The 22,212-nt window shown below is 47.6% G+C and overlaps 3 protein-coding genes and 1 pseudogene across 3 annotated transcripts; 2 read left to right on the top strand and 2 right to left on the bottom strand.

Annotated features, from left to right (window-relative positions):
* Nucleotides 1–5,759: 5,759 nt before the first annotated feature.
* Nucleotides 5,760–10,203, top strand: LOC136522816 (probable lysophospholipase BODYGUARD 3). Its single transcript, XM_066516618.1, has 3 exons — nt 5,760–7,098; nt 7,324–7,541; nt 9,291–10,203. The coding sequence occupies exons 1-3, from the start codon at nt 6,088–6,090 to the stop codon at nt 9,607–9,609; spliced, it is 1,548 nt and encodes a 515-aa protein (XP_066372715.1). The 5' UTR covers nt 5,760–6,087; the 3' UTR covers nt 9,610–10,203.
* Nucleotides 10,204–13,498: 3,295 nt separating this feature from the next.
* On the bottom strand, nt 13,499–14,899 carry LOC136520412 (protein ALP1-like; annotated as a pseudogene).
* A 424-nt stretch (nt 14,900–15,323) lies between these two features.
* On the bottom strand, nt 15,324–16,325 carry LOC136523355 (uncharacterized). The gene is made up of 3 exons (XM_066517064.1): nt 16,173–16,325; nt 15,855–16,049; nt 15,324–15,743 (listed from the first exon to the last, which is right to left on the bottom strand). Exons 1-3 carry the CDS (start codon nt 16,323–16,325, stop codon nt 15,324–15,326), a joined length of 768 nt encoding a protein of 255 aa, XP_066373161.1.
* Nucleotides 16,326–18,832: 2,507 nt separating this feature from the next.
* On the top strand, nt 18,833–20,365 carry LOC136520837 (magnesium protoporphyrin IX methyltransferase, chloroplastic-like). Its single transcript, XM_066514497.1, has one exon. The coding sequence runs from the start codon at nt 18,901–18,903 to the stop codon at nt 19,885–19,887; it is 987 nt and encodes a 328-aa protein (XP_066370594.1). The 5' UTR covers nt 18,833–18,900; the 3' UTR covers nt 19,888–20,365.
* The last annotated feature ends 1,847 nt before the right edge of the window (nt 20,366–22,212 follow it).

The raw sequence follows: 22,212 nt of genomic DNA, 5'->3' as shown, positions 1-22,212 counted from the left end.
CTTGAGAAGTGGTTGTTGTGTGGAGGATTCTTCTGGTGGGCACAGATGGATCCTTGTATCTTATCATTAGATGTTTATTTCAATTCTGCTGTATAAATTCCGCACTCTGAACTTGGTATTGTAATAATGTATTTTCGAGAACTCTTGTTGTATGAAATGGACTAAGTATTGTAAACTTGTTCTCATTATTGGATTCTGAATGAAAAAATGTGGATGGTTCAAGTTCTCCCTTGGGGTGTGCTCGACAAAACCGTCCGATGTAGCTAATTTTTGGGGTGCTTAGTGTCTAGTGGAAGACGAGCGCCTCCGAAAGCATGTTATTTCGAGCGGTTCTACCACAAGAGAGAGCGACGCGCAGCCTGCGGGAGTGAGAGAGAGGGACGCGCGGCTGTGGGTCAGGGAGAGAGAGATGCGCGGCTGAGATAGGAGTGTCTACGGGGTTGTCCAAACCCTAACTTTGGTATATATACACGCTTGCAGAGTAGTGGGCTGCCTAGGGTTTGTTGGGCCTCAGCCTTTTCGAAGGTGGGCCTTATAGCATGCTCGCCTCCAAAAATAGATTTATGGAGGCGGGTATCTTAAGACGGCCGTCTCCGAAAAAGATTATTTTTGAAGGCGGTTGCCTTAGGATGACCACCTCCGTAAATCTATTTTTCGAGGCGGGCAAAAGTGCTTGCCTCGGTAAATAAAAAATGCTCACCTCCGTTAATCGTAGGTATTAACCGAGGCGGTTGGATTTTGTGACCGCCTCCACTAATAAAAGGGCACTGTCTTGCAGAATTATTTGTGTAGTAGTGTGAGACAATAGTGATTGCTGCCAATGACCTAAACTAACAATAGACAAAAAAAACTGAGATATTGTCCGGATGCATAGTTATAAGGTTAATGAAACAATGAGGAGCAAAAAAATGAGAAAATACTTGGATGCATATTTATCATTAGAATTCTATACTAACTTGAATAAACCCATCAACAGTTAGTCACATGGATGCATCTTCAAGCAAAAAGGAGAAAATTTCTCAAAAACCAAACGACAGTGAACCATTAAGAAGTATCTATGAAAGTAATGCCTAAAGTACTTGCTAGATGATATGTTGACGACACAAATGACAACTAAAAATAATGGGCATAATGTTTGGATGCATATTTGCCATGTTAATGACCTAAATGACATGCAAAAGGAACCAAGATGACACTTGGGCACACATCTATCGTAACCATTCCTTACCGGCTTAAATATATAAACCCTTCAACCATCACTAAAATGGATGCATTCATGCATCATCAAGTCAAAATGGTGAATAATGTTCCAAAGTCAAATGACGATGAATAGTTAAGAGTAGCTATGAAAAGCATGGCTAAAGTATTCAACTAATATAAGTAGTTATGAAAAATTTACGGTTAAAGTATTCATTCATATCATGTCAATGACCTAAACAACATATGGAAATAAACAAGATACTATTTGGACACATTTTTCGTGTTAATGAAAAGAAACAAGATGACACTGTGGCACACATTTATCCTTATCGGCTTGAATAAACCCATCAACCTTCACTCACAAGGATCCATCATCAAGTCAAAAAGCAGAATAATGCTCCAAAACTGAAGATGAACCATTTAAGAGTAGCTATGAGAATTATTGGCTAAAACTAATATAAGTAGTTATGAAAATTAACAGTTAAAGTATTCGTTCATACCATGTCGATGACCTAAACAACAGATGGAAATAACCGAGGTACTATTTGGATGCATGTTTTTCACGTTAATGATCTAAACGACATGCAAAAGGAACCGAGATGACACTTGGGCGCACATTTATCATGACATTCCTCACCCTCTTGAATAAACCCATCCATCGTGACTCATCAAGTAAAAAAAAATAATGATCCAAAACCAATTAAATGAACCGTACACCATCCGTTCCAAAAAGAGTGTCGTTCTATTTATGAATCTAGACACATGTTTGTCCAGATTCATAGTTGAACGACACTCTTTTATAGGATGGAAGATGTAGCTATGAAAATTAACAGCTAAAGTATTCAACTAATATTAGTTATGAAAATTAAACGGTTAAAGTACTCGTTGGTACGTACCATGTTGATATGGACGCATGTTTTTCATTATAATGACCTAAACAACATGCAAAAGGAACCGAGATGACACTTGGGCACACATTATTTATCATGACATTCCTCACGATCTTGAATAAACCCATCAACTATCACTCACATGGTGTCAGGGTTATGACCCCGGGTGTCTCAAGGCACCGATTAGTTATCAGGCCACGCGGTCCGCAACTCATCAGGTCAACAATGGCCCGAACGACCGAGGCCCAGCTAGGATGAGCACGCCAAACCTACACCTAGCCATGACCCCTTTTTCTGCCTCAGCCACATGGAAGATGCGCGACCTCTCCCCTGTCACGTCCCCCCGGGCAAGACAGGGAGAGATCGAGCATCGCTTAGTATGCTTGCTCTGACAGGAGTAGGCGTGCCGCGTTGACCCTGTAAAGATCGATGTGACAGTGGCCACCTCAGTCTAGTCAGACACCATCCCTGTGCCACGCCGCACCAACAAGACAACACTGCATAGCGATGGCAATGGGAACGAACCCCACCGTCTGAATACGGACCGACAGGACACGCGTACGATCCCACCCACTATGGGATGAGATCCGTGACAAGGATCATGACTGATGAGGACATCACTCCGTCACATACAAGCCAAGGAGAGGAGGAGGTCCAGCATGGGCGTACAATTCATCTTTCTCATGGTGGAGGCCTAGTCCAACTGAAGTTGGAGCCCATCTCGGGTTACAGGACTAGTCTATCATAAATTTGGTCACACGGGAGCGTCCAGGCTCCGTTTTCGACGATCCACATATGGATGGAAAGCTAATTAGATAAGCAAGCCAATGCAAGTGGTCTCACATCAAAATACCTTTGGATTTTGAGTTTTGTTTAGTTCTTGATTTTCTCATGAAACAGACGTTGTTTTGCTGCAACTGTGCCGCCAAGGCCGCATGCTGTGAACCAGGGCCTCAGTTCTTGATCTTGTTTGCCTGTGGCGATTAGTCCTTTTGAATAAAGACCTAAACTCCTTCTTGTTATCATAAGCCTCATTGCAATTTTAGATTACGTTAATCCCGTTCTTTCTTGTGTTCTCGATTCACTTGCAGGAAAGCCTTCTCGACGAGGTCAATCGCGTTCGTGTGGTTGATAACCAATGGAGCAGTGGTGTAATGGTTGCGAGGGTCCGAATCAGTCTTGCTTCGAAGCCTAGATCGTGAACGTCGAGCCTCCACCAATCGACGCTATCGTACCTAGAGACCCCCCGGCAGGTGGGGCGCCCCAACTCCAACGATCGGGGTCGTGGCCCTCAGCCCCACGAAGCGACCAGGCAAGCAATGACCTAGGGCGGCTACCTACTACGGGTACGATGCCCCAGGGAACCTAGAGACAACGTCGAAGACCATGACAGATGTCGCATTGCGCAGGACGGCTGACGAACCACCGAAGTGCCTATAGTGCCCGCCACGTCCGGCACAGTAGAACCACGTCTCGATCTACCACAACGTGGCCACAAGACCATGATGATGGCCATGCTTAGACGGACACCAGAAGACGGCGTAGCTTGTAAGCCAAGTTAGATAGGACCTCCCTTAGGCTCACGACCCTTTGGTCGGGAGAACCTCCTCTTTGTAACAAGCTCTGGCCCCAAACTCTATATAAGGGCAGCCAGGGCACCCCTCACAAAAGACATACCCATTCTCCATCCTCTACCATTCACCATAGCAGTAGGGCTCCTGGAGCTTCTCTTCGGCCCGCCCCTCGTCTAGCATAGGTTCTACTACCTCTTTCGCCATTATTGCACCCCCATTGTAAGAACTTCAGAGCATTCAATCGAGGAACACGCACTCGATCTTCTCTGAGACTGGACGTAGGGCTCCGGCTGAACCAGTATAAATTCTCGTGTCTATTGGATGCTACCATCGTCTTCCTAAAGCAGCGCAGCAATCGTTTAAATTTACTAGTCCGGTTTACGAAACACCGACACATGGATATCTCGTCAAGTCAAAAAAGGAGCACAATGCTCCAAAACTAGTGATGAACGGTTAAGAAATAACTATGAAAATTAATGGCTAAAGTAGTCAACTAATATAAATAATTATGAAAATTAACAGTTAAAGTATTTGTTAGATACTACGTAGATAACCTAAATGACACACAAAAATAACCGAGGTACTATTTGGATGCCTATTGTCCATGTTAGTGACCTAAACAACAGGCAAAAGTAACTGAGATAACACTTAGGCGCACATTTACCATGGTCATTCCTTACAGGCTTGAATAAACTCATCAACCGTTACTCACATGGATGTATCATCAAGTCAAAAAGGAGAATAATGCAAAATGACAATGAACCGTTAAGAAGTAGCTATGGAAAGTAATATAAGTATTAGGACTTAAACTCTTCTAAATAATAAAACAAATTTTGAATAAAAAGTTTAAAAAACACTAGAGTTTTAAATTAAGAAGTGGAAAATTTTGCAACAACTACATTAGAAGTTGAAAGCCAATCTAGAAAATCACGAACACATAACAGGACGTAGCAAGAGTTTATATATATCTTAGATTATGTTTCAACCATATGATTCAAGAAAAAGATAAATACTATAAATTCTAACTAGAGGTTCCCAATGGAGCCCCCACACTAATCCTCACAAGGCTCGATAGAAAAACAATATATAGATCCTAGAAAATCTCACAAGACTTAGAAGCACCTGACCATCAATTCAGTATAACATAATCACCGTTGATAATAATAGGTCTTCAAACTATTTTATTTTCTAAATAACCATCCGCCTTTGCTATTGCGTAAAACAACATAAAGCAATGAGTCTATGTTTAAATTACTCACCTAGACTATTATTTTGCAGCCTGGCTGCTTTCAAACTAATTGCACATTTAAAATATAGAAAGATGCCATGTCAAGAAAAAAATAATATGAATGGAAAATTTATAGACCAGCCCTTTGCAAAAAGAAACTATTAGTAAGTTTATCACAATTAGATATAGAATATGAATATCTATTATATTAGAAAGTAAAAACGAATAGAAAATATATATAATTTAATATACGTAATTCTTTATTCGTTATATGTCTTAAACGATAATTAATACATATATCTCGTAAATATTTAGACCGCGCTAGAGCACGGCTTGGTGAACTAGTTCAGCAAATAAGAAGCAGGCATGCAAAGTAACAGCGTCAATACCACGTCGACATGTGAAGAACACCGAGATACCCTTTTGGACGCATATTTACCATTACCATTCTAAGAAAGACAGGGAAAGACACCGATATATGGTACATGGACACTGCCCTTAGACACTGACAACAAGGATTTACGGCCGGCGGGCTCTGAGTAAACGAAACAAACCTTGCCATCGGCCGCTAGCCACGTGGCTGCATGTATATGCCTGCGTCATCAAGTCGGAGACGTGAACACTGCTCCAAACCCAAATGATGAACAACCGTTAACCCTCTCCTCCTGAGTCCTGAGCGAGCAAAAGAAAATCGCAATAAATTGCCGCTGGGCGCATAGAGCTTTCAGCTGGTGGCGGTGGCGGTGGGGGCCTGTGTGGCTGTGACCTGGCAGCCGCCGCCGCCCGCCCAAGCAGCCAAGCCACCGGAGAGCCGAGCCCGTCTATTTAACCCAACCACCCGTTTGCCCCGGCGTCCCTCAACCCAAACGCAAGGGAGAGAAGCAAGGACGTCGCGGAAGAAACCAAAGCCACCCGCCTCCAACCGCGCTTAAATGCGCGCCTTTCTTCTTCTTCCGCGTTAAACCCTCCGGCTGTCTCACCTCATCGCTCGTCGGTTACTCTTACTCTTCTCTTCTTACAAAAAGGCAGCTGCTTGTTGTTGCTGCTGCCTCCGGGGCTCGCCTCCCACTCTGCTGCCGCGCGCCGTCGGTTGGTTGCTCGCTCGCTCGCTCGCTCCGTGCTGCTGCCCACCGGCGTCGGTGGTTACGTAGTCTGATCGAGGCCGGCCGGGGAGCGCGCGAGCGGCGATCGAGCAATGCACATTGCGACCTGCGTGTGGCAAGAGAAGGCGGACGGCGGCATGGGGGGAGCTGCTGCTGCTGCTGCTGTGGGAGGCGGTGGGAAAGGCGTCGGCGCCGGCGAGTGGGGCGCGGCGCGCGCGAGGGTGGTGGCGGCGCTGGGCGTGGCCGGGTGCGCGCTCAACTGCGCGGTGAGCTTCGTGGTGTTCTCGGCGCTGGACGTGCTGGACGTGGTGCTGTGCCTGGTGTACAAGCTGGTGGACTACGCGGCGGAGGCGGAGTGGAAGTCCTGCTACTGCGCGGCCGCGGGGTCGGCGGGCCCGCGGGGGGTGCAGGTGGCCGCCGCCGCCGCGCCGGCGGCCGTGGCCGGGCCAAAGGTGGTGCGTCTGTCGTCGGAGTCGTCATCCGCCAAGCTGCAGCTGGAGGACGTGTCGGACACGCTGTACGTGCGGCCGTCGCTGCTGGCCGACGCCACCCGGACCGGCTCCAGCAACGGCGTCCACGCGGCGCCCGCGCTCACCGTCAGCCCCGCCATCGCGGAGCTGATCCGCGGCAAGATGGACCGTCCCCCGCGCCCGCCGCGGCAGGCGCCGTGCTGGTCCGACTGCGACTGCAAGGTGTGCCACGCCTGGAGCGTCTCCCCGGCGTCGTCGTCCCACCTCTACGTCCACGTCCAGGCTCCACCGCCGACGCTACCACCGGTGGAGACAGAGGACGTGGTGTTCATCCACGGCTTCATCTCGTCGTCCGTGTTCTGGACGGAGACGGTGTTCCCGGCGTTCAGCCCCGCGGCGCGGTCCCGGTACCGGATGTTCGCGGTGGACCTGCTGGGGTTCGGGCGCAGCCCCAAGCCGGCGGAGTCGCTGTACACGCTGCGCGAGCACGTGGAGATGATCGAGCGCTCCGTGCTCCGGCGCTACCGCCTCGGCTCCTTCCACGTGGTGGCGCACTCCCTCGGCTCCGTCCTCGCCCTCGCCCTCGCCGTCAAGCACCCCGCCGCCGTCAAGTCGCTCACCCTCCTCGCGCCGGTGAGTCCGTCCGTCCGTGCTCTCTGCTCGATCTCCCGGGCGGACGCCTGGGCAGTTAAGTGATGTGATGACCTGTGTGTCATGTGAGTTGTACAATAGTCAACAACGCGCACGCTGCTTTCAATTTTTCACTCGAGCTCTGCTACTGTTACTGCTCGGGGCTGACGGCTGATTGACTGACCGAGAGCTGCTGCTCGACCCCGGTGACTGCAACTGCATGTGCAGCCCTACTTCCCGGTGCCGGAGTCGGTGTCGGCGGCGGGCGCCGGAGCGGCGGCGCAGTACGTGATGCGCCGCGTGGCGCCGCGGCGGGTGTGGCCGCCGATCGCGTTCGGGGGCTCGATGGCGTGCTGGTACGAGCACGTGAGCCGCACCATCTGCCTCACCATCTGCCGCCAGCACCGCGTCTGGGACCGCCTCTTCAGGATCTTCACCAGGAACAGGTACACACACCAGCTTCTGTTGGTCTGTTTTTGGTTTCCTGCACTGCAATGCATCGAGCTGGTCGACGTGGCACGTGCACGGCACAGCTGCGCTGTTGCGTATTTGTAGACTACTAGTAGTATACGTTAGATCCTGTGCAGGTCCTCCTACCTCTGTTCTTGTAGTACCTGCATGCGTCTCCTCCATCAATGGTGCCTGAAAATGCTGTTCCCGGGCACCACCTCACCGTCACCGGACGACGGGCAGCATACATCATTTGTCCTGTCCCTCGTAGTCCCTGGGACGAGCTAGTAGCTAGCTTCATTGTCACGGCTCCATTTACTACTAATCGGTCTGCACCATAACCATAACCATAACATAACCATCCTACACGGCCACGGCTGCACGCGTACTACCAGCTGTGGGAGTAGCAGCTACCGTACCGTGCATCACCGTTCACCAACAGCTCTAGCCTTTCTTGTCAAGCATGCACAAGTGTACTTAGCAGCAGTAGTACGTAGCCAAGACAAAGCGCTGCGAGTAGTTCGCAAGCCGGTGGATTTACATGACAGCGATACACACTGAGAGCGATATGTATGTGTCCTCCCTCCCTGGCCAGCGCGGAACGGGCGGCAGACAGCCCAGCACGGCGGCGACGGCGACCCGCGCCGCGCGCGCGTAGCTGAATCGGCGGCTCCGTCTTAACTTAACCCCCGCCGGACCCCATCCCGGCGTCCCACCAATTATTCCCAATTTCCCATCCCCTACAGACTCCAGTCCAGGGCTTTGATCCGCATCCAGTCTACCGACGCGCCGTGCGCTTGTCGTCGACAGCCGTGCCCGGACCTGAGACGACCGGCCGGCCTGCGCATGCAAAGGCTTTTCGTCGTTTCGACGGAGCCGGCACTGCAAGGCCGAGGAAGGAAAGGAAGAAATGACAGACGGTAGGGGGAGTTAAGGCCTCGTTTAGTTTATCTCTAAAAATTTACATCATATTCTATCGAATGTTTGATACATACATAGAGTATTAAATATAGACTAAAAAAATAACTAATTGTATAGATTGCGACTACTTTGTGAGATGAATCTTTTAAGCCTAATTTGTTCATGATTTGACAATACAGTGCTACAGTGCACACATGTGTTAATGACGGATTGATTAGGCTTTCGTCTCGTGGTTTATTGATGGATTTTGTAATTTGCTTTTTATTAGTATCCGAACACACATCCTCGTGTGACACCCGATATGACGTGCCAGATCTTTACACCTGAAACTACACCAGGCCTAACTACGATACCGGTGGTTGCCTGTCCTGTCCTGTCCTGTCCTGTCCTGTCCTGTCCTACGGTTCAGTGAACAGGACACAGAGCACTGCCATGGTCGCCCAGGTTGAGTGAGCAGCAGAGCACTGGGCAGTGACTGCAGGACAAGCAGAGAAGGTTCCATCTTCCCTGCAAGGCACCACATGCAGTGCCGGGGTGCGAAAGCGTGGGCTCCATACTGCACATCAATCATGCTTACTCCTAGTTGCCGCTCACTCTGACAGTCTGACTGAGATCTACACTATCTGCACACACACACACGCACGCCCCAACATATGGGCCACACTACAGGCAACACTGTGCATGTGGCAAGCCGAGTTTACTCCGGGGTCAGGTCATGGCCGCCGCCGTGGCCCGCGCGCATCTCCTTCCTCTCGTTACTGCTGTCTGTCGTGCGTGCCATCACTGCTACTAACTCCTCCGGCGTGGTATACGTTGCCTTGCAGGGTGCGGACGTTCCTGATCGAGGCGTTCATGTGCCACACGCACAACGCGGCGTGGCACACGCTGCACAACATCATCTGCGGCAGCGCGGCGCGGATGGACGCGTACCTGGACGTGGTGGCGCACCAGCTCTCGTGCAAGGTGACCCTCTTCCACGGCCGCGACGACGAGCTGCTCCCCGTCGACTGCACGCTGGCCGCGGGGGCCAGGGTGCCCCGCGCGCGCGTCACCGTCTACGACCGCAAGGACCACATCACCATCGTCGTCGGCCAGGAGAAGCTCTTCGCCGCCGAGCTCGAGGCCATCTGGAGGGCCGACTAGCTATGCATTGCGTTGCTTGCTTTGCTTCGTTCTTCTCAGGCAGGCCTTCCGTTCATTCCAACACAAATACTTTGCTGCTGGTTTTGGTATACTTATCCATGCATATCCATCCTTCGTCCATAAACTGTGATCAGTGCACAGACTGAATGAATGAATGAATGAATGAATGAATGAATGAATGAAGGTTAATTATGGGAGGCAAGCAAGCAAGGTTAACTAATTAGTAATGGCCTGCAGTAAAGATCCAAGATGCAATAACATGCATGGTACCCTGCAAAAGATACAAGAACATGTACGTATAATTGTAGGATGACCGATTGTATCCTGCCAAGACTTTCTCCTATATATACACTCTCTTCCTCTCCTGCTAGATTTTTTCTTTTTCTTTTTCTGGTATAAATTAAAGTGTCCTGAATGGATCATATATGTATACTTATACAAGAGTCAGTGAGTCTGTCTGTATTGATGGTTTGATTGGGACCAATGCAACGAGTTGGTTGCCATCAGCTGCTAGCTTGTCACCAACTCGACAAACATCAATTGTAACATACATATGCAGACGTCGTCATAGCAGAATTTAAAGTAAGCTGCAGAAGTTGGTTTCATTCTCTTGAGATGACATGAGATGGACTCGTGTACCATAACACCTCTCAAATGAGCTGTGACAGCCACATTTCGCGCGATAGGGACCTGCGTGCTTTGCTCTGCTTTCCAACGAATCATTTGCTAGCTCTTCGCAGATATATAGCGGTGCGCTGGGAGGAATTTGAAGGAATCTGGATGAATCTTAAGAAATTTGTGAGAGAGTGAATAGTGTTTTTCATCCACGCAAAGTGAAATCCGGCTGGTTTCAGCCGAACGAGCCCAATGTCGCGAAAGGGACTAATTATTCCTTCTCATCAATACCACACCTAATTCTGTGTCTGAATCAATTAACTTTATATACTACTACTCATGTATTCAGACTTCTTATACGGATTCATTAGGATGGGTGGTCTCTGTTTTCGTGTCACCAATCTGCCCTTGTTTCTGATGATTTCATCCCCTGCATCTGCATATGCCTTCTTACATCTCCATCACTTCTTCTTTTGGGGGAATCTCCATCGACCATTCGGTTCAGTCCTGGTCGGCTGGTCCTGCCAGCTGAAAGATAAATATGGCATGGATGCGTTCTCAGCTCTGACTCTGAAGATCTTTCTTTCGTTCAGAATCTTGCTCGCATAACTCAGCACAAAACTGGATTGCAGTGCATTGAACATGGAACAACCGAACAGGCAATTTTCTGCCCAACAAGGAAAATGTCTACTCGGCCTCCCTCAGCTATTGCGAAAGTCAGTTTTTCCTCCCTCAACTCTAAAACTAGAAATAATTTCTCTCATCTCTCAAAACCGATCACTTGACCTCCATGACTGTTTCCGTTGGTAGTTTTTCTTTTTTCTTTTATGCTTATTTCGGTTGAATCTTTGAAAAATCATAGTAATTCACAGAAAAAATCATAAAATAAAAAATCCACTTCTGTTGGACTCTATATGAGTAGATCTACACAGTGAACATATGATATGGTATGCTTTAGAACAAAGTTTTTGAGCTGTAGAAAAAAAAATTCATGCTCATTGGATCATATATGATTGACTTATAGATTTATCTAGGTTTATCTAGATAAAACTATAACTCAGTCATACGTGATCCAATGAGCATGAAATTTTTGTTGTAGCTCAAGCATTCAATGATTAGTCCACTATAAAAATTTCACCATATTTGGACAACAGAAACTACAACTATGAATTAATTATAGAAAAGCTTAAATCTAAAGCTACAGTAAAACCTTTGTAGTAAAATATACCATATCATATATTTATTATGTAGATCTATTCACGTGGAGTCCAACAAAAATTTCATGCTCATTGGATCATGTATAACTGAGTTATAGATTTAATTTCATTTTAAAACTATTTAACAAACATAAACATAGATAAATCTATAACTCAATCATCTGTGATCCAATGAGCATGAAATTTTTACTACTGCTCAAGCAAGTAATGATTAACCCACCATAAAAATGTCACCATAATTGGACCAGATAAACCACAACTATGAATTAATTACAGAAAAATATATATCTAAAGTTACAGCAAAAGCTTTATGCTAAAGCATAGTATATCATATGTTCATTGTGTAGATCTGACCATGTGGAGTTCAACACAATTGAATTTTTTATTTTATGATTTTTCTTTGATTTACTATGGTTTTTCAAAGATTTAGCCGAAATAAACATAAATGAAAAAAAAAACCACCCAGGGAAACAACCATGGAGGTCAAGTGATCGGTTTTGAGAGATGAAAGATGAACTATTTTTGGCTTTAGAGTTAAGGACTTTCGCGATAGTTGAAGGAGGCAAAATGGACTTTTTCCGCCCAAAACGTCCCTGCTATCTCTAACTCTTGCTTCACAGCCCAGCGCAGGCCCAGTCACTTTGAAACTCTAAGCTTCCAAAACATCTATAAGACCAAACAATACGCTATCAGGAAAGAATCACGAGCTTTGTTCGGTATATGGCTACGGAGGCATGTTGGAGAGGTGAGTCGGTGAGTAATCCGATAGTAGGGAGGTGTGGATGGTCGCCACCGCCAGATGGCTTGCTAAAGATCAACATAGATGGAGGAGCATTCATACCGGCTTCCAGGATGGGGGGCTCGGGCTTTGATCATTGAGGAGATGCAGTCTAGCAGGGCCGGAAAACTGGAAGACCTCCATGATGCTTCGATGGCAGAGACCGTAGCGTGTTGGAAGGCGATCGAAGCTGTAGTGTTTCATGGCATCCCGAGGGTGCAGCTGGAGACAGATTCTATGCTGTCACAGGAGATGCAGTCTAGCAGGGCCGGAAAACTAGAAGACCTCCATGATGCTTCGATGGCAGAGACCGTAGCGTGTTGGAAGGCGATCGAAGCTGTAGTGTTTTATGGCATCCCGAGGGTGCAGCTGGAGTCAGATTCTATGCTGTTACAGAAGGGAGTGCAAACCGTCGAGATGGACCACGCACCAGCAGGAATTATTTTCCAGGATATTCGATCGTTGATTTGGGAGAATTTCTTTCATTTCGAGTGTCTACATGTTCCTCCAGTTTGTAATTCGTCTGCGCACGAAATAGCCGGTTTAGGCATATGAGTTGGTGTGTTGGGTCTTCGGCTCCTATACCTAAATAGGAGAACACCATTAGCATATTTTTCTGGCTTCTCATGAAGCCACTTCAGCAACGGAACACCATCTGCCAGCGTGGTCCTTCCCCGCACGAACGCAACAGCCCGCGTGCCTCCCCCTCTTTCGCTTATGTCCTGCCTCCGTCTGAAACGCAAATGCATTAGGCCAGTCTCAATGCTTAGTTTCACTACACGATTTCCAAAACACCACATCAGCTTGAGCGAGATAAAACAATGAATGAAACTAGCCTTTACAATGCAGCGTTTCATTTCACCAATTCCAAAACTAAGTAAAACATTTAATTGTTGTACAATGATGGGATCATATGCATCGATTGATTATGTAGCCATCCACACACAGAAGTACGATAAAATAGAACTACATACGATTGTTCAGAGTTCAGGTAGCCTTCAGCATTCGCATAGAGCAGTTCAGCATTTACGGGAACTAAGATAGTAAACTGAGATAGATAAAAAAAATAGTTCAGATAGCCTAAAGCCTTGCACACGGCCTCTCACTGGTTCTTCTCACAAGACAGATAGCCTTCAGTAGTGTAGGATCAGATAGCCTTCAGTAGTGCAGTATCGGATAGCCTTCAGCCTTCAGCCTTGCTTTCAGATAACCTTTAGCCTTGCTTTCATCCTTCAGAAACAAAAATAGTTCAGTTAATACAGATCAGTGCAGTTAATTCTTAAGGTAGATAACTAACTACAGTAGATAACCAATAATGCAAAAGATAGTCACAAGTACCAGATATATGTGCACGACCACCAAACTTATTCCAAATATGTTCCACCAAATCATTCTTAAGTCGGGGATGAGCCGATTGATCTCGAATAGAAGTATCTTTTTCTAAAACTCTCTCTAACGGAACATTCTGATCAGGAGAGAATTCCGGTTCTTGAATGGTTGATGAACTAGGAGGCACATTTAGATATAGATTTTCTTCAATAATGTTGTTTTCCTTCTCATCTTCAACTATCATATTGTGAAGTACGATGCAAGCTAGCACAACATCACGGAGTACACCTCGGTCATATAGACGAGCTGGTCGTTTTAAGATGCAAAATCGACGCTGCAATACACCAAAGGCTCTCTCGATATCCTTTCTTGCCCCTTATTGTTCCTGTGCATACAACTTCTCCTTCTCAGTGATAGGGAGTCGTATTGACTTAACGAATACTGCCCATTCAGGGTATATTCCATCAGCAAGAAAATAGCCAGTGTTGTATTGATTCCCATTTACTATGTACTGGACTCTAGAAGCTTGTCCTTTTAGCTCATTGATAAATACAGTAGATTGATTCAAAACATTAATATCATTGTTAGAACCCGCTACTCCAAAGAATGCATGCCAAATCTAAAGATCGCGTGATGCCACAGCCTCAAGAATCAGCGTCGGCACTTTCTGATCACCACGAGTGAACTGACCCTTCCATGCATTTGGACATCTTTCCCATTGCCAATGCATGCAGTCAATGCTGCCGAACATACCAGGAAAACCTCGTCTTTCACCAAGTTTGAGTAGACTTTCAGTATCTTCCATAGTGGGGCGCCTCAGATATCTCTCACCAAATACATCTCTAACCCCTTTGGCAAAATTCTTCATCGCCTCCATTGTGGTAGTCTCTCCTATCTTCAAGTATTCATCTAGTTCATCCGCAGAACTGCCAGTAGCCAATTGGCGAATAGATGTAGTACACTTCTGTAGTGGACTGAGCCCTTGCCGATTAATAGCATCAACCCTTTGAGTAAAATAATCGGACCATTGGCCTAAGGCCTCAACGATGCGTAGAAAAAGTGGCCTAGACATACGAAATCTTCGGCGAAAAATATTTGAAGGATAAAGAGGATTTTCTGAGAAATAATCATTAACTAGTTTTTTATGTGCTTCCTCTCGTGGCCTCTTGATGTGCTTCCTCGGACGAAATCGATGGTCAGAAGCCTCTTGTTGTAGACATTCGATGGTGTACTGTACGACCACCGTGGCTTCATTGAGAACATCATCTATGATTTGACCCTCAGCAAGGAACTCATCCAACGAGTACAGAGGATGTTGACTTCCATCAGGGTTGTCATTTTCCTCAGACATCCTCAAAGCTGTGCACTAGAATGAGTACAACTCGGTGGCAAAAGAATGTGAAAGAGAGAAGGCCTTCGTGTGAGCAAAAGAGAGAAGGCTGAGGTGTGTGTATATATAGGTTCATATGCAGCAGTTTTCACACCTAATGTACATGTGAACACTGCCATGCGTGCACTAGATGTGAAACTGCCAATCAAGTGCAGCATTCACACATATATAGGGCTGCGGGAGTACACATATAAAGGGCTGCATTCACACATATATAGTGCAGCATTAAGTCATAAAATAAAGTGCTGCATTCACACATATATAGTGCTACATTCACTGGCTATATAATGCAGCATTAAGTCTTAACATAAAGTGCTGCATTCACACATATATAGTGCTACATTCACACAAATATATAGTGCAGCATTAAGACTGAGAACTAACCTTAGTCAGCAAATAACTTTTCCTCAAGCTTACATAATGCCTTCTCTCGGTTAGCCTTTTGATCTTGAGACATGTGACTTGTATCTTGATTGAGCAAGGAATTGTAGACCTCAAACATCCTTGCTTCCTTTTGCTCCTTTGCTACCTTCAAATTTGCGTTTGATATCTGAATTTGTGCTTCCGTAACCTTTTCGCACTTCACCTTCCGATCTTGCTGCACCTTGATAAATTTCTCAATATTGTTCCCAAGGATGACAATTCCTTCCATAACATTATCCTTCTTGCGCTTTCCACTACGCTCAGTCTTTGCTGCTTCTCTACCAATGGGACGTGACTGTTCTTCTAGAACATCAACTATCTCAGTCTTGTCTTTCTCTTTTTCCTCAAACTGTGCACACCATTTGGGCTCCTCTTTTAATATCTTCCACCAATGCACCAACGAAAAACGCTTTCCAAACCTACTTTCATATATCTTCTATGCCTCTTCCTCTAGCATGTCGTCGGAGTATCCGCTTGTATGCATTTGAGTTACCTTAGTCCAAGCGTCATTGAAATCAGTGATCGATGACTTCAGGCGTGACCAGTGAACCTTCAATTGGTTTATTTCCCTTCTACGCTTCCCATTCCCTTTCCTGTTAAACTCCTTAGAGATTTTCTTCCAAAATGTATCAAATTTCTTGTCATTACCCCTAACTGGGTCTTTTGAAACATTCAACCAAGCACTGGCCTACAAAATACGAAATAAAAAATATGAACAAATCAAGTATTGTACCAAACACTAGCCTACAAAAAGGCGTGGCGGCGCTGGGGCGGACGGTGGTGGCGCTGCGGCCGGCGGCACTCCTGCTACTTGCGGTGGGGACGAAGACGGCAAAGCAAGGGCCGGCGGAGAAGCCGGAGGGGCTGGCGGCGTAGGAGAGAACGTCGTCTTCGTTCCAAGGCGGCTGCCTCCGCTCCCTTTCCCTCCTTTGTCTCGCCGCCCGGAGCTACGGCCAACATCCATGGCGCTGAATCTAGCGGCCAGGGCGGGATGGGGAGGGAGAAGAAGGCGCGCGCGGGGAAGGAGGAAGAAGAAATCGCACGCAAGGCGGGAGGAATCACGCGCATGGCGGGGAATGGAGCGGGAAGGATTGGATCTTCGTGCCTGGAGCACGGGATCGGTGGGATGAAACTCTCCCCTCTCAATGCGGATGTCGTGGGGTTACCGAGAGCTTGGAAACAGAGGTGGCGAGTGTCGTGGCCATGAAACGAACTTGTTCTCTCTCCTCACCATTTCATGCAAAAAGTGTTCCTATACTGATGTGTCACCCTAATTAATGTGCATGACACTCCCATGACATCCTATTGAGACCGGCCTTAGCGGTGAAACGGCAGGCAATTAAGAAGTTGTTTGGGCCTTGTTTAGATTGCAAGTTTTTTCACTCTCTCTCCATCACATCAAATCTTTGGACACATGCATAGAGTATTAAATATAGATAAAAAATAACTAATTACACAGTTTGATTGTAAATTATGAGACGAATCTTTTGAGCCTAGTTAGACCGTGATTAGACAATAATTATCAAATACAAACGAAAGTGCTATAGTATCAAATACTGATTCCTAACTCCAATCTCAACGAGGTCTTGGAAAGGTTTCCAGTCACGTACGCATCCCACGGCCCCTTCACTTTCTGTCCCATCCACTTCCAATTCCCCGATAAATATCCCTGTTGAGACCGGCCTTAGCGGTGAAACGGCAGGCAATTAAGAAGTTGCTTGGGCAGGTTTCCAGTCACGCACGCATCCCATGGCCCCTCCACTTTCTGTCCCATCCACTTCCAATTCCCCGATAAATAATTGCAGCTCACAGCTGTAGTAGAGATCAAGCAGCAAGCATGTCTAAATGAGGAGAAAACAGCTTGAACTGAATCGTCGTTGTCTTTGTGCTTAATAAAATGGCTTCCTGTAGTTCCATGGTCATCCAACGCAGCCGTCGCCCGTCTGCTCGAGCCAGCCACTAAGTGTCCATTCCTAATTTGTATCCGCTCTTGCCTCAACTCTGATCTTTGAAGTCGTCTCCCCTGTTTTATCGTATCCCTAATGAGATCATTGCACTGTATTCCAACTTGAAAAGTGTTCGACGTTTTGCCCACGAGGACCATTGCTGCTCCATTGCCGGCAGATTTTGTGCTCTATTGCTTCATAGGTCTCTTGCTGTTTGGTACACGAGCTCTCATTTCTTATATTTTTCTAATTTGTTTACACTAGAGGAGCAAATGTATCCTTTTTTTAAACTCTTGCTGTTATTATGTTCGGCACAACCTAGCATTTTTGTTAATGCAGCAAGAAGACAGGTTCGTGTCCACGCCACTGAGCATTCGCAGTCTACCTCCCATAACCTCTGGCTAAGAAGCGATACGACGAGATACCATTCAGCATCGGCAGCCGCCAAGCCCGCTCAACTGAAATATGCAGCATCCCGAAATCCTTCAAAGCATGGGAGCAAAAGTTGATTTTGATTAGCAGTGAGACAATTTCCTATGACATAAGTATATGTACAACAATCTAAAAGTACTACAAGCAAATCCATCGCGTCATGGATGCATCACAAACAAATTGACTTCCTTCTGTCATTTAATACATGCTTACAGTTTACCAAATATCATCATGATAATTACAATATTTTCTTCGGACTGCAAGGGCAAGTTCCTGCTACTTCATCTTTGCTTGATTCATCCAGTGTGTTCCTCTACAATTTCCCCAGTTCTCACAGCAGTTCAAAAATAAACTCAACACACATACATTTTTATTTTCATGATTTACTATTTCTCGCTATCTAAATATTCCTCCAATATATCACTACAAAGTTCCCACAGCAACGTGCTGGGTATCATCTAGTTTGTATAAAACTTGGTGGCTCGCGGTCTTGCTGAGTTAATTAAGTGGCCTAAGAGACCAAGTTTCAAAAAAAAAGTATATGCTATGGTTATCTAATGAAACTAATTTGACATTGTGAATGTTGATGTATTTTTTAATAAACTTTGATCAAAGTTAAAAAAAATGGCTTAAAACATAACGAAAACGACATACATTTTGCAATGGAGAGATTATGCAAATTACCTTCACGTGGTTTCCAGGGTGGTTTCAGATGACATGACTCACATGTGGCAGTGTGATTTGTATGGTGGATATAGTTCTGGGGTACGTAACATTTATGGTTTTAGGGTTAAGACAAAAGAGAAAGAATTGGACTTCTTCCAGTTTATTTAAGAGGTGAAATGGACCCGTATGTAACTACAAGCAAGAAATAGCGGGCTATGTTGGGCCTCGATGGTAGCGTATTTTAGCCCAACGTAGCTGAAACCAAGCAAAATTAGGCGCTTTCATCATCACAAAAGAAAAAGGGACAGTAACCCTACACAAATCCCCTATCCCAAGAGCCCCCTCGACCACACACTCACGCAGAAAATCTGGGCAAATCTCCAGACACACGAGGGGCAATCCGCAAAAACCCTATCCCAAAATCCCAACTCCCATCACCCGCGAACCACTCGCAGTCGAGCCACTCCACTGCTCAGTGCTCACTCCGGTCCGGCCATGGCGCGCGCCGGCGTCTCCACCGCGCCGCTCTCCCGCCTCCACTCTCTTCCACCACGGCCTTCCCTCCTCCACAACCCGCAGTCCTCCCACGTCCTCCTCCGCCCCCAGCAGAGCAAGGCGCCCGCCACCACCGCCGCAGCGCTGCCGACGGCCGCGGACCTCCCGGAGCTGTCCCTCCCGGCCGCGGCCGCTGCGGCGGCGGCGCTTGCGGCGGCGGTGTCTCTTTCCGACCCCGAGCGCCGTCGGCGCGCGCAGGCCGAGGCGGCGGGCGGCGGGGACAAGGAGGCCGTGCGCGCCTACTTCAACTCGACGGGGTTCGAGCGGTGGCGCAAGATCTACGGGTCGGCGACGGAGGGCGTGAACCGCGTGCAGCTGGACATCCGTGAGGGCCACGCGCAGACGGTGGCGGCGGCGCTTTCCATGCTCCGGGACTCCCCGCTGGAGCTGGCGGGCGCGACGGTGTGCGACGCCGGGTGCGGGACGGGGTCGCTGGCCATCCCGCTCGCGGCCGAGGGCGCCGCCGTCCTGGCCTCCGACATCTCGGCGGCCATGGTGTCGGAGGCGCAGCGGCAGGCGGCGCTGGCGCAGGCGACGGCGCCGGGGTCGACGTTCCGGATGCCGCGGTTCGAGGTCCGCGACCTGGAGAGCCTGGAGGGGCGGTACGACGTGGTGGTGTGCCTGGACGTGCTCATCCACTACCCGCGGGAGGAGGCGCGCGCCATGATCCGCCACCTCGCGTCGCTGGCGGACAAGCGCCTGCTCATCAGCTTCGCGCCCAGGACGCTCTACTTCGACTTCCTCAAGCGCGTCGGCGAGCTGTTCCCGGGCCCGTCCAAGGCCACGCGCGCCTACCTGCACGCCGAGGCCGACATCGAGGACGCGCTCCGCCAGGCCGGATGGCGCGTCGCCAACCGCGGCTTCATCTCCACGCAGTTCTACTTCGCCAAGCTCTTCGAAGCCGTGCCCGTCGCCTCGTCGTCGTAGCCGTAGCTCATTGGCCGGCCGGCCGGCCGGCGTGTACTTGTGTGTTTGTTTGCCTCACGCGACTGTTGGTAGAGCTGCAGACGGCCGCCGCAGCGCGCGCCGCGGCGGCGGCGGCGGCGGCGTGGCCTGTTTGCACAATTGTACTTGCAAGCTAGCTAGCGTGCTCACCTGCCTTCAGCCAGTTCCATTCCGATTCCGTAGCTTGATTGCTTTCCGCGGAGGCTTCCACCGACGAATAAGGCAACACAACTGGAGGGTTCTGCGTCATCCCACGGAGGGTTTTGACCCAAAGCTCACATCAGATGACGAGACACATCTAGAAACAGATTTCTTATCATCCAGACATCCAGTGGCCTCAAGCCCTCAACCACCATGCTCGTTTTACAAAAGCTGTAATTAAATACTCTTTTGCATGATTATCGTGATTTTCATTCATATTGTACGTGATATGGCCATCGATTTTCTAGTTTAGTCACAATTTCAGTTCTCACGATATGTTTTTTCTACTATTTATTTATAATATGTTGGATATAATATGGGCTTGGCCCATATAATATTTAATAAATCAAATAAAACTTTATGGTACATAACATTAAGTGTTGTATGGCTTAATACCATACGGGATTTTGACTGAACGCTGACTCAGCTTATATGGTTGAAAATTATTCATCTAAATTAAGAAGCTGAAAAAGAAATAAAGGCGTGTCACACGCGCGCCGCCGCCGCCGGCCGGGCCGTGGCAGGCGAGCGGGTGTGGCCAGTCTCTTACCACTTAAATCCACATTATCACGGGAGTTTCGCTCTTTGATAGTGGAGGCGAATTGACTGCGTTAGTTACCGTCCCTTCCGCTTTCCGTCTCCTGGGATTCTCCGCTGCCTTCATCTCCTTTCCCTGTCGCAGCCATATATCCGAAGTCCCGTCAGTCCAAACCCCGATTCTCGCAACCGTCCCCGAGAGAATTCACATCTCCGCAGCCCTATGTCTTCCCCGTCACGTACCTCTGCGCGCACGCAGTAGCGGGAGAGCGGGTGCCTCCAGAACCCTCGTCCGCTAGTGAACCTTGCACGGGGTGCGCGGCGATTAGGTTTTTGGGGAGCGATCCGCGACTGCTCGTCCTCGTACGCATTCTTCCTGGTGGCAGATCCCAGTGATTGTCCACGGAACCGCAAGCTGTCTTCTTCCTGGTGATCTGTTCGTGGGACTGCACTGCGAACATCGTCCTGCACCGACTGTGGTCCGCGACTTCGAGCAATGCACTATGTCGACTAGTGCGAATGGAGCCTCCGATGCCCTCGGCATGGGACCCTCCGCTGGGTACATTCTAATCTCTGTGATTACTGTACTCGCTGCTACCGTATTCGTTTGTATGTCATCACTGCATGCTGTAGTATTCATTAAAGATATACACATGCATATATATGCCGTCACGAACTTGCTGATGTTATTTTTCTGGATTAAACTGATAATGAAAATGCCTAAATATCTAACAACCCAAAAACCTAATATTAGGTAATTTTCTGTCAGTGGTTTTGCTGCTGCTTTGAAGCCAAATAATTTTGATGGCAAGAATTTCATGATATGGCGTGCCAAGATGGTATTATGGTTGACTGTGATGAACTGCTATCACGCCGCGCAGGGGAAGCCTGAACAGTTTACTCCTGAGGAGGAGCAAAAGTTCTTGGCTGCCGATAACCTGTTTTGAGGCGCCGTTATTAGTGCACTTCATCCCAAGTATGAGAAAAACTACATATCTTACACATCAGGCAAAAAGTTATGGGATGCTCTTGAGGAAAAGTTTGGGGTTTCTAATGCTAGCAGTGAGCTGTACCTTATGGAGCAGCCGTATGACTACAAAATAGTTGAAAACCGTTCTGTGGTCGAACAAGCTCATGAGATACAGGCGCTAGCGAAGGAACTAGAACATTTCTCATGTCTGTTGCCCGACAAGTTTGTGACTAACGGTATAATCGCTAAGCTGCCACCTTCTTGGAGGGATTTTGCTACTTCTCTAAAACACAAGAGACAAGAATTTAGCGTGGCTGAGCTTTTTGGATCTCTTGATGTTGAGGAGAGGGCGAGAGCAAAAGACAACCATGGAAAAGGAGTTGAGTCTTCCGCTGCCAATATGGTGCAGAAGAAAAACTCATTTGCATCTCGTAATAAAAAGAAGAAGAACATGCAAGAGAACAACAATGCAAAGCCTAAGCAGACTGCACAGTTTAAGAAGAAAAACAACAAGAAAGGTGAAGGTTGCTTTGTTTGCGGGAGTGATAAGCATTGGGCAAGTGCATGCCCAGACCGCAAATATAAGCAAAAAAAGAAAT

This window comes from Miscanthus floridulus, chromosome 18 (assembly GCF_019320115.1).
Source record: "Miscanthus floridulus cultivar M001 chromosome 18, ASM1932011v1, whole genome shotgun sequence".
Taxonomy (NCBI): domain Eukaryota; kingdom Viridiplantae; phylum Streptophyta; class Magnoliopsida; order Poales; family Poaceae; genus Miscanthus; species Miscanthus floridulus.
This window is presented reverse-complemented; position numbering and strand designations above follow the sequence as displayed.

What these genes read in the sequence shown, in the direction of transcription:
- LOC136522816 (XM_066516618.1), top strand. Translation starts at nt 6,088, where the DNA reads ATGCACATTGCGACCTGCGTGTGGCAAGAGAAGGCGGACGGCGGCATG. An exon ending in CGCTCACCCTCCTCGCGCCG is followed by an intron (nt 7,099 to 7,323) that starts GTGAGTCCGTCC and finishes CTGCATGTGCAG; the next exon opens with CCCTACTTCCCGGTGCCGGA. An exon ending in AGGATCTTCACCAGGAACAG is followed by an intron (nt 7,542 to 9,290) that starts GTACACACACCA and finishes GTTGCCTTGCAG; the next exon opens with GGTGCGGACGTTCCTGATCG.
- LOC136520837 (XM_066514497.1), top strand. Translation starts at nt 18,901, where the DNA reads ATGGCGCGCGCCGGCGTCTCCACCGCGCCGCTCTCCCGCCTCCACTCT.
- LOC136523355 (XM_066517064.1), bottom strand. Translation starts at nt 16,325, where the DNA reads ATGGATGTTGGCCGTAGCTCCGGGCGGCGAGACAAAGGAGGGAAAGGG. An exon ending in CGTCTTCGTCCCCACCGCAA is followed by an intron (nt 16,050 to 16,172) that starts GTAGCAGGAGTG and finishes CGTATTTTGTAG; the next exon opens with GCCAGTGCTTGGTTGAATGT. An exon ending in TCAATGACGCTTGGACTAAG is followed by an intron (nt 15,744 to 15,854) that starts GTAACTCAAATG and finishes CATTGGTGGAAG; the next exon opens with ATATTAAAAGAGGAGCCCAA.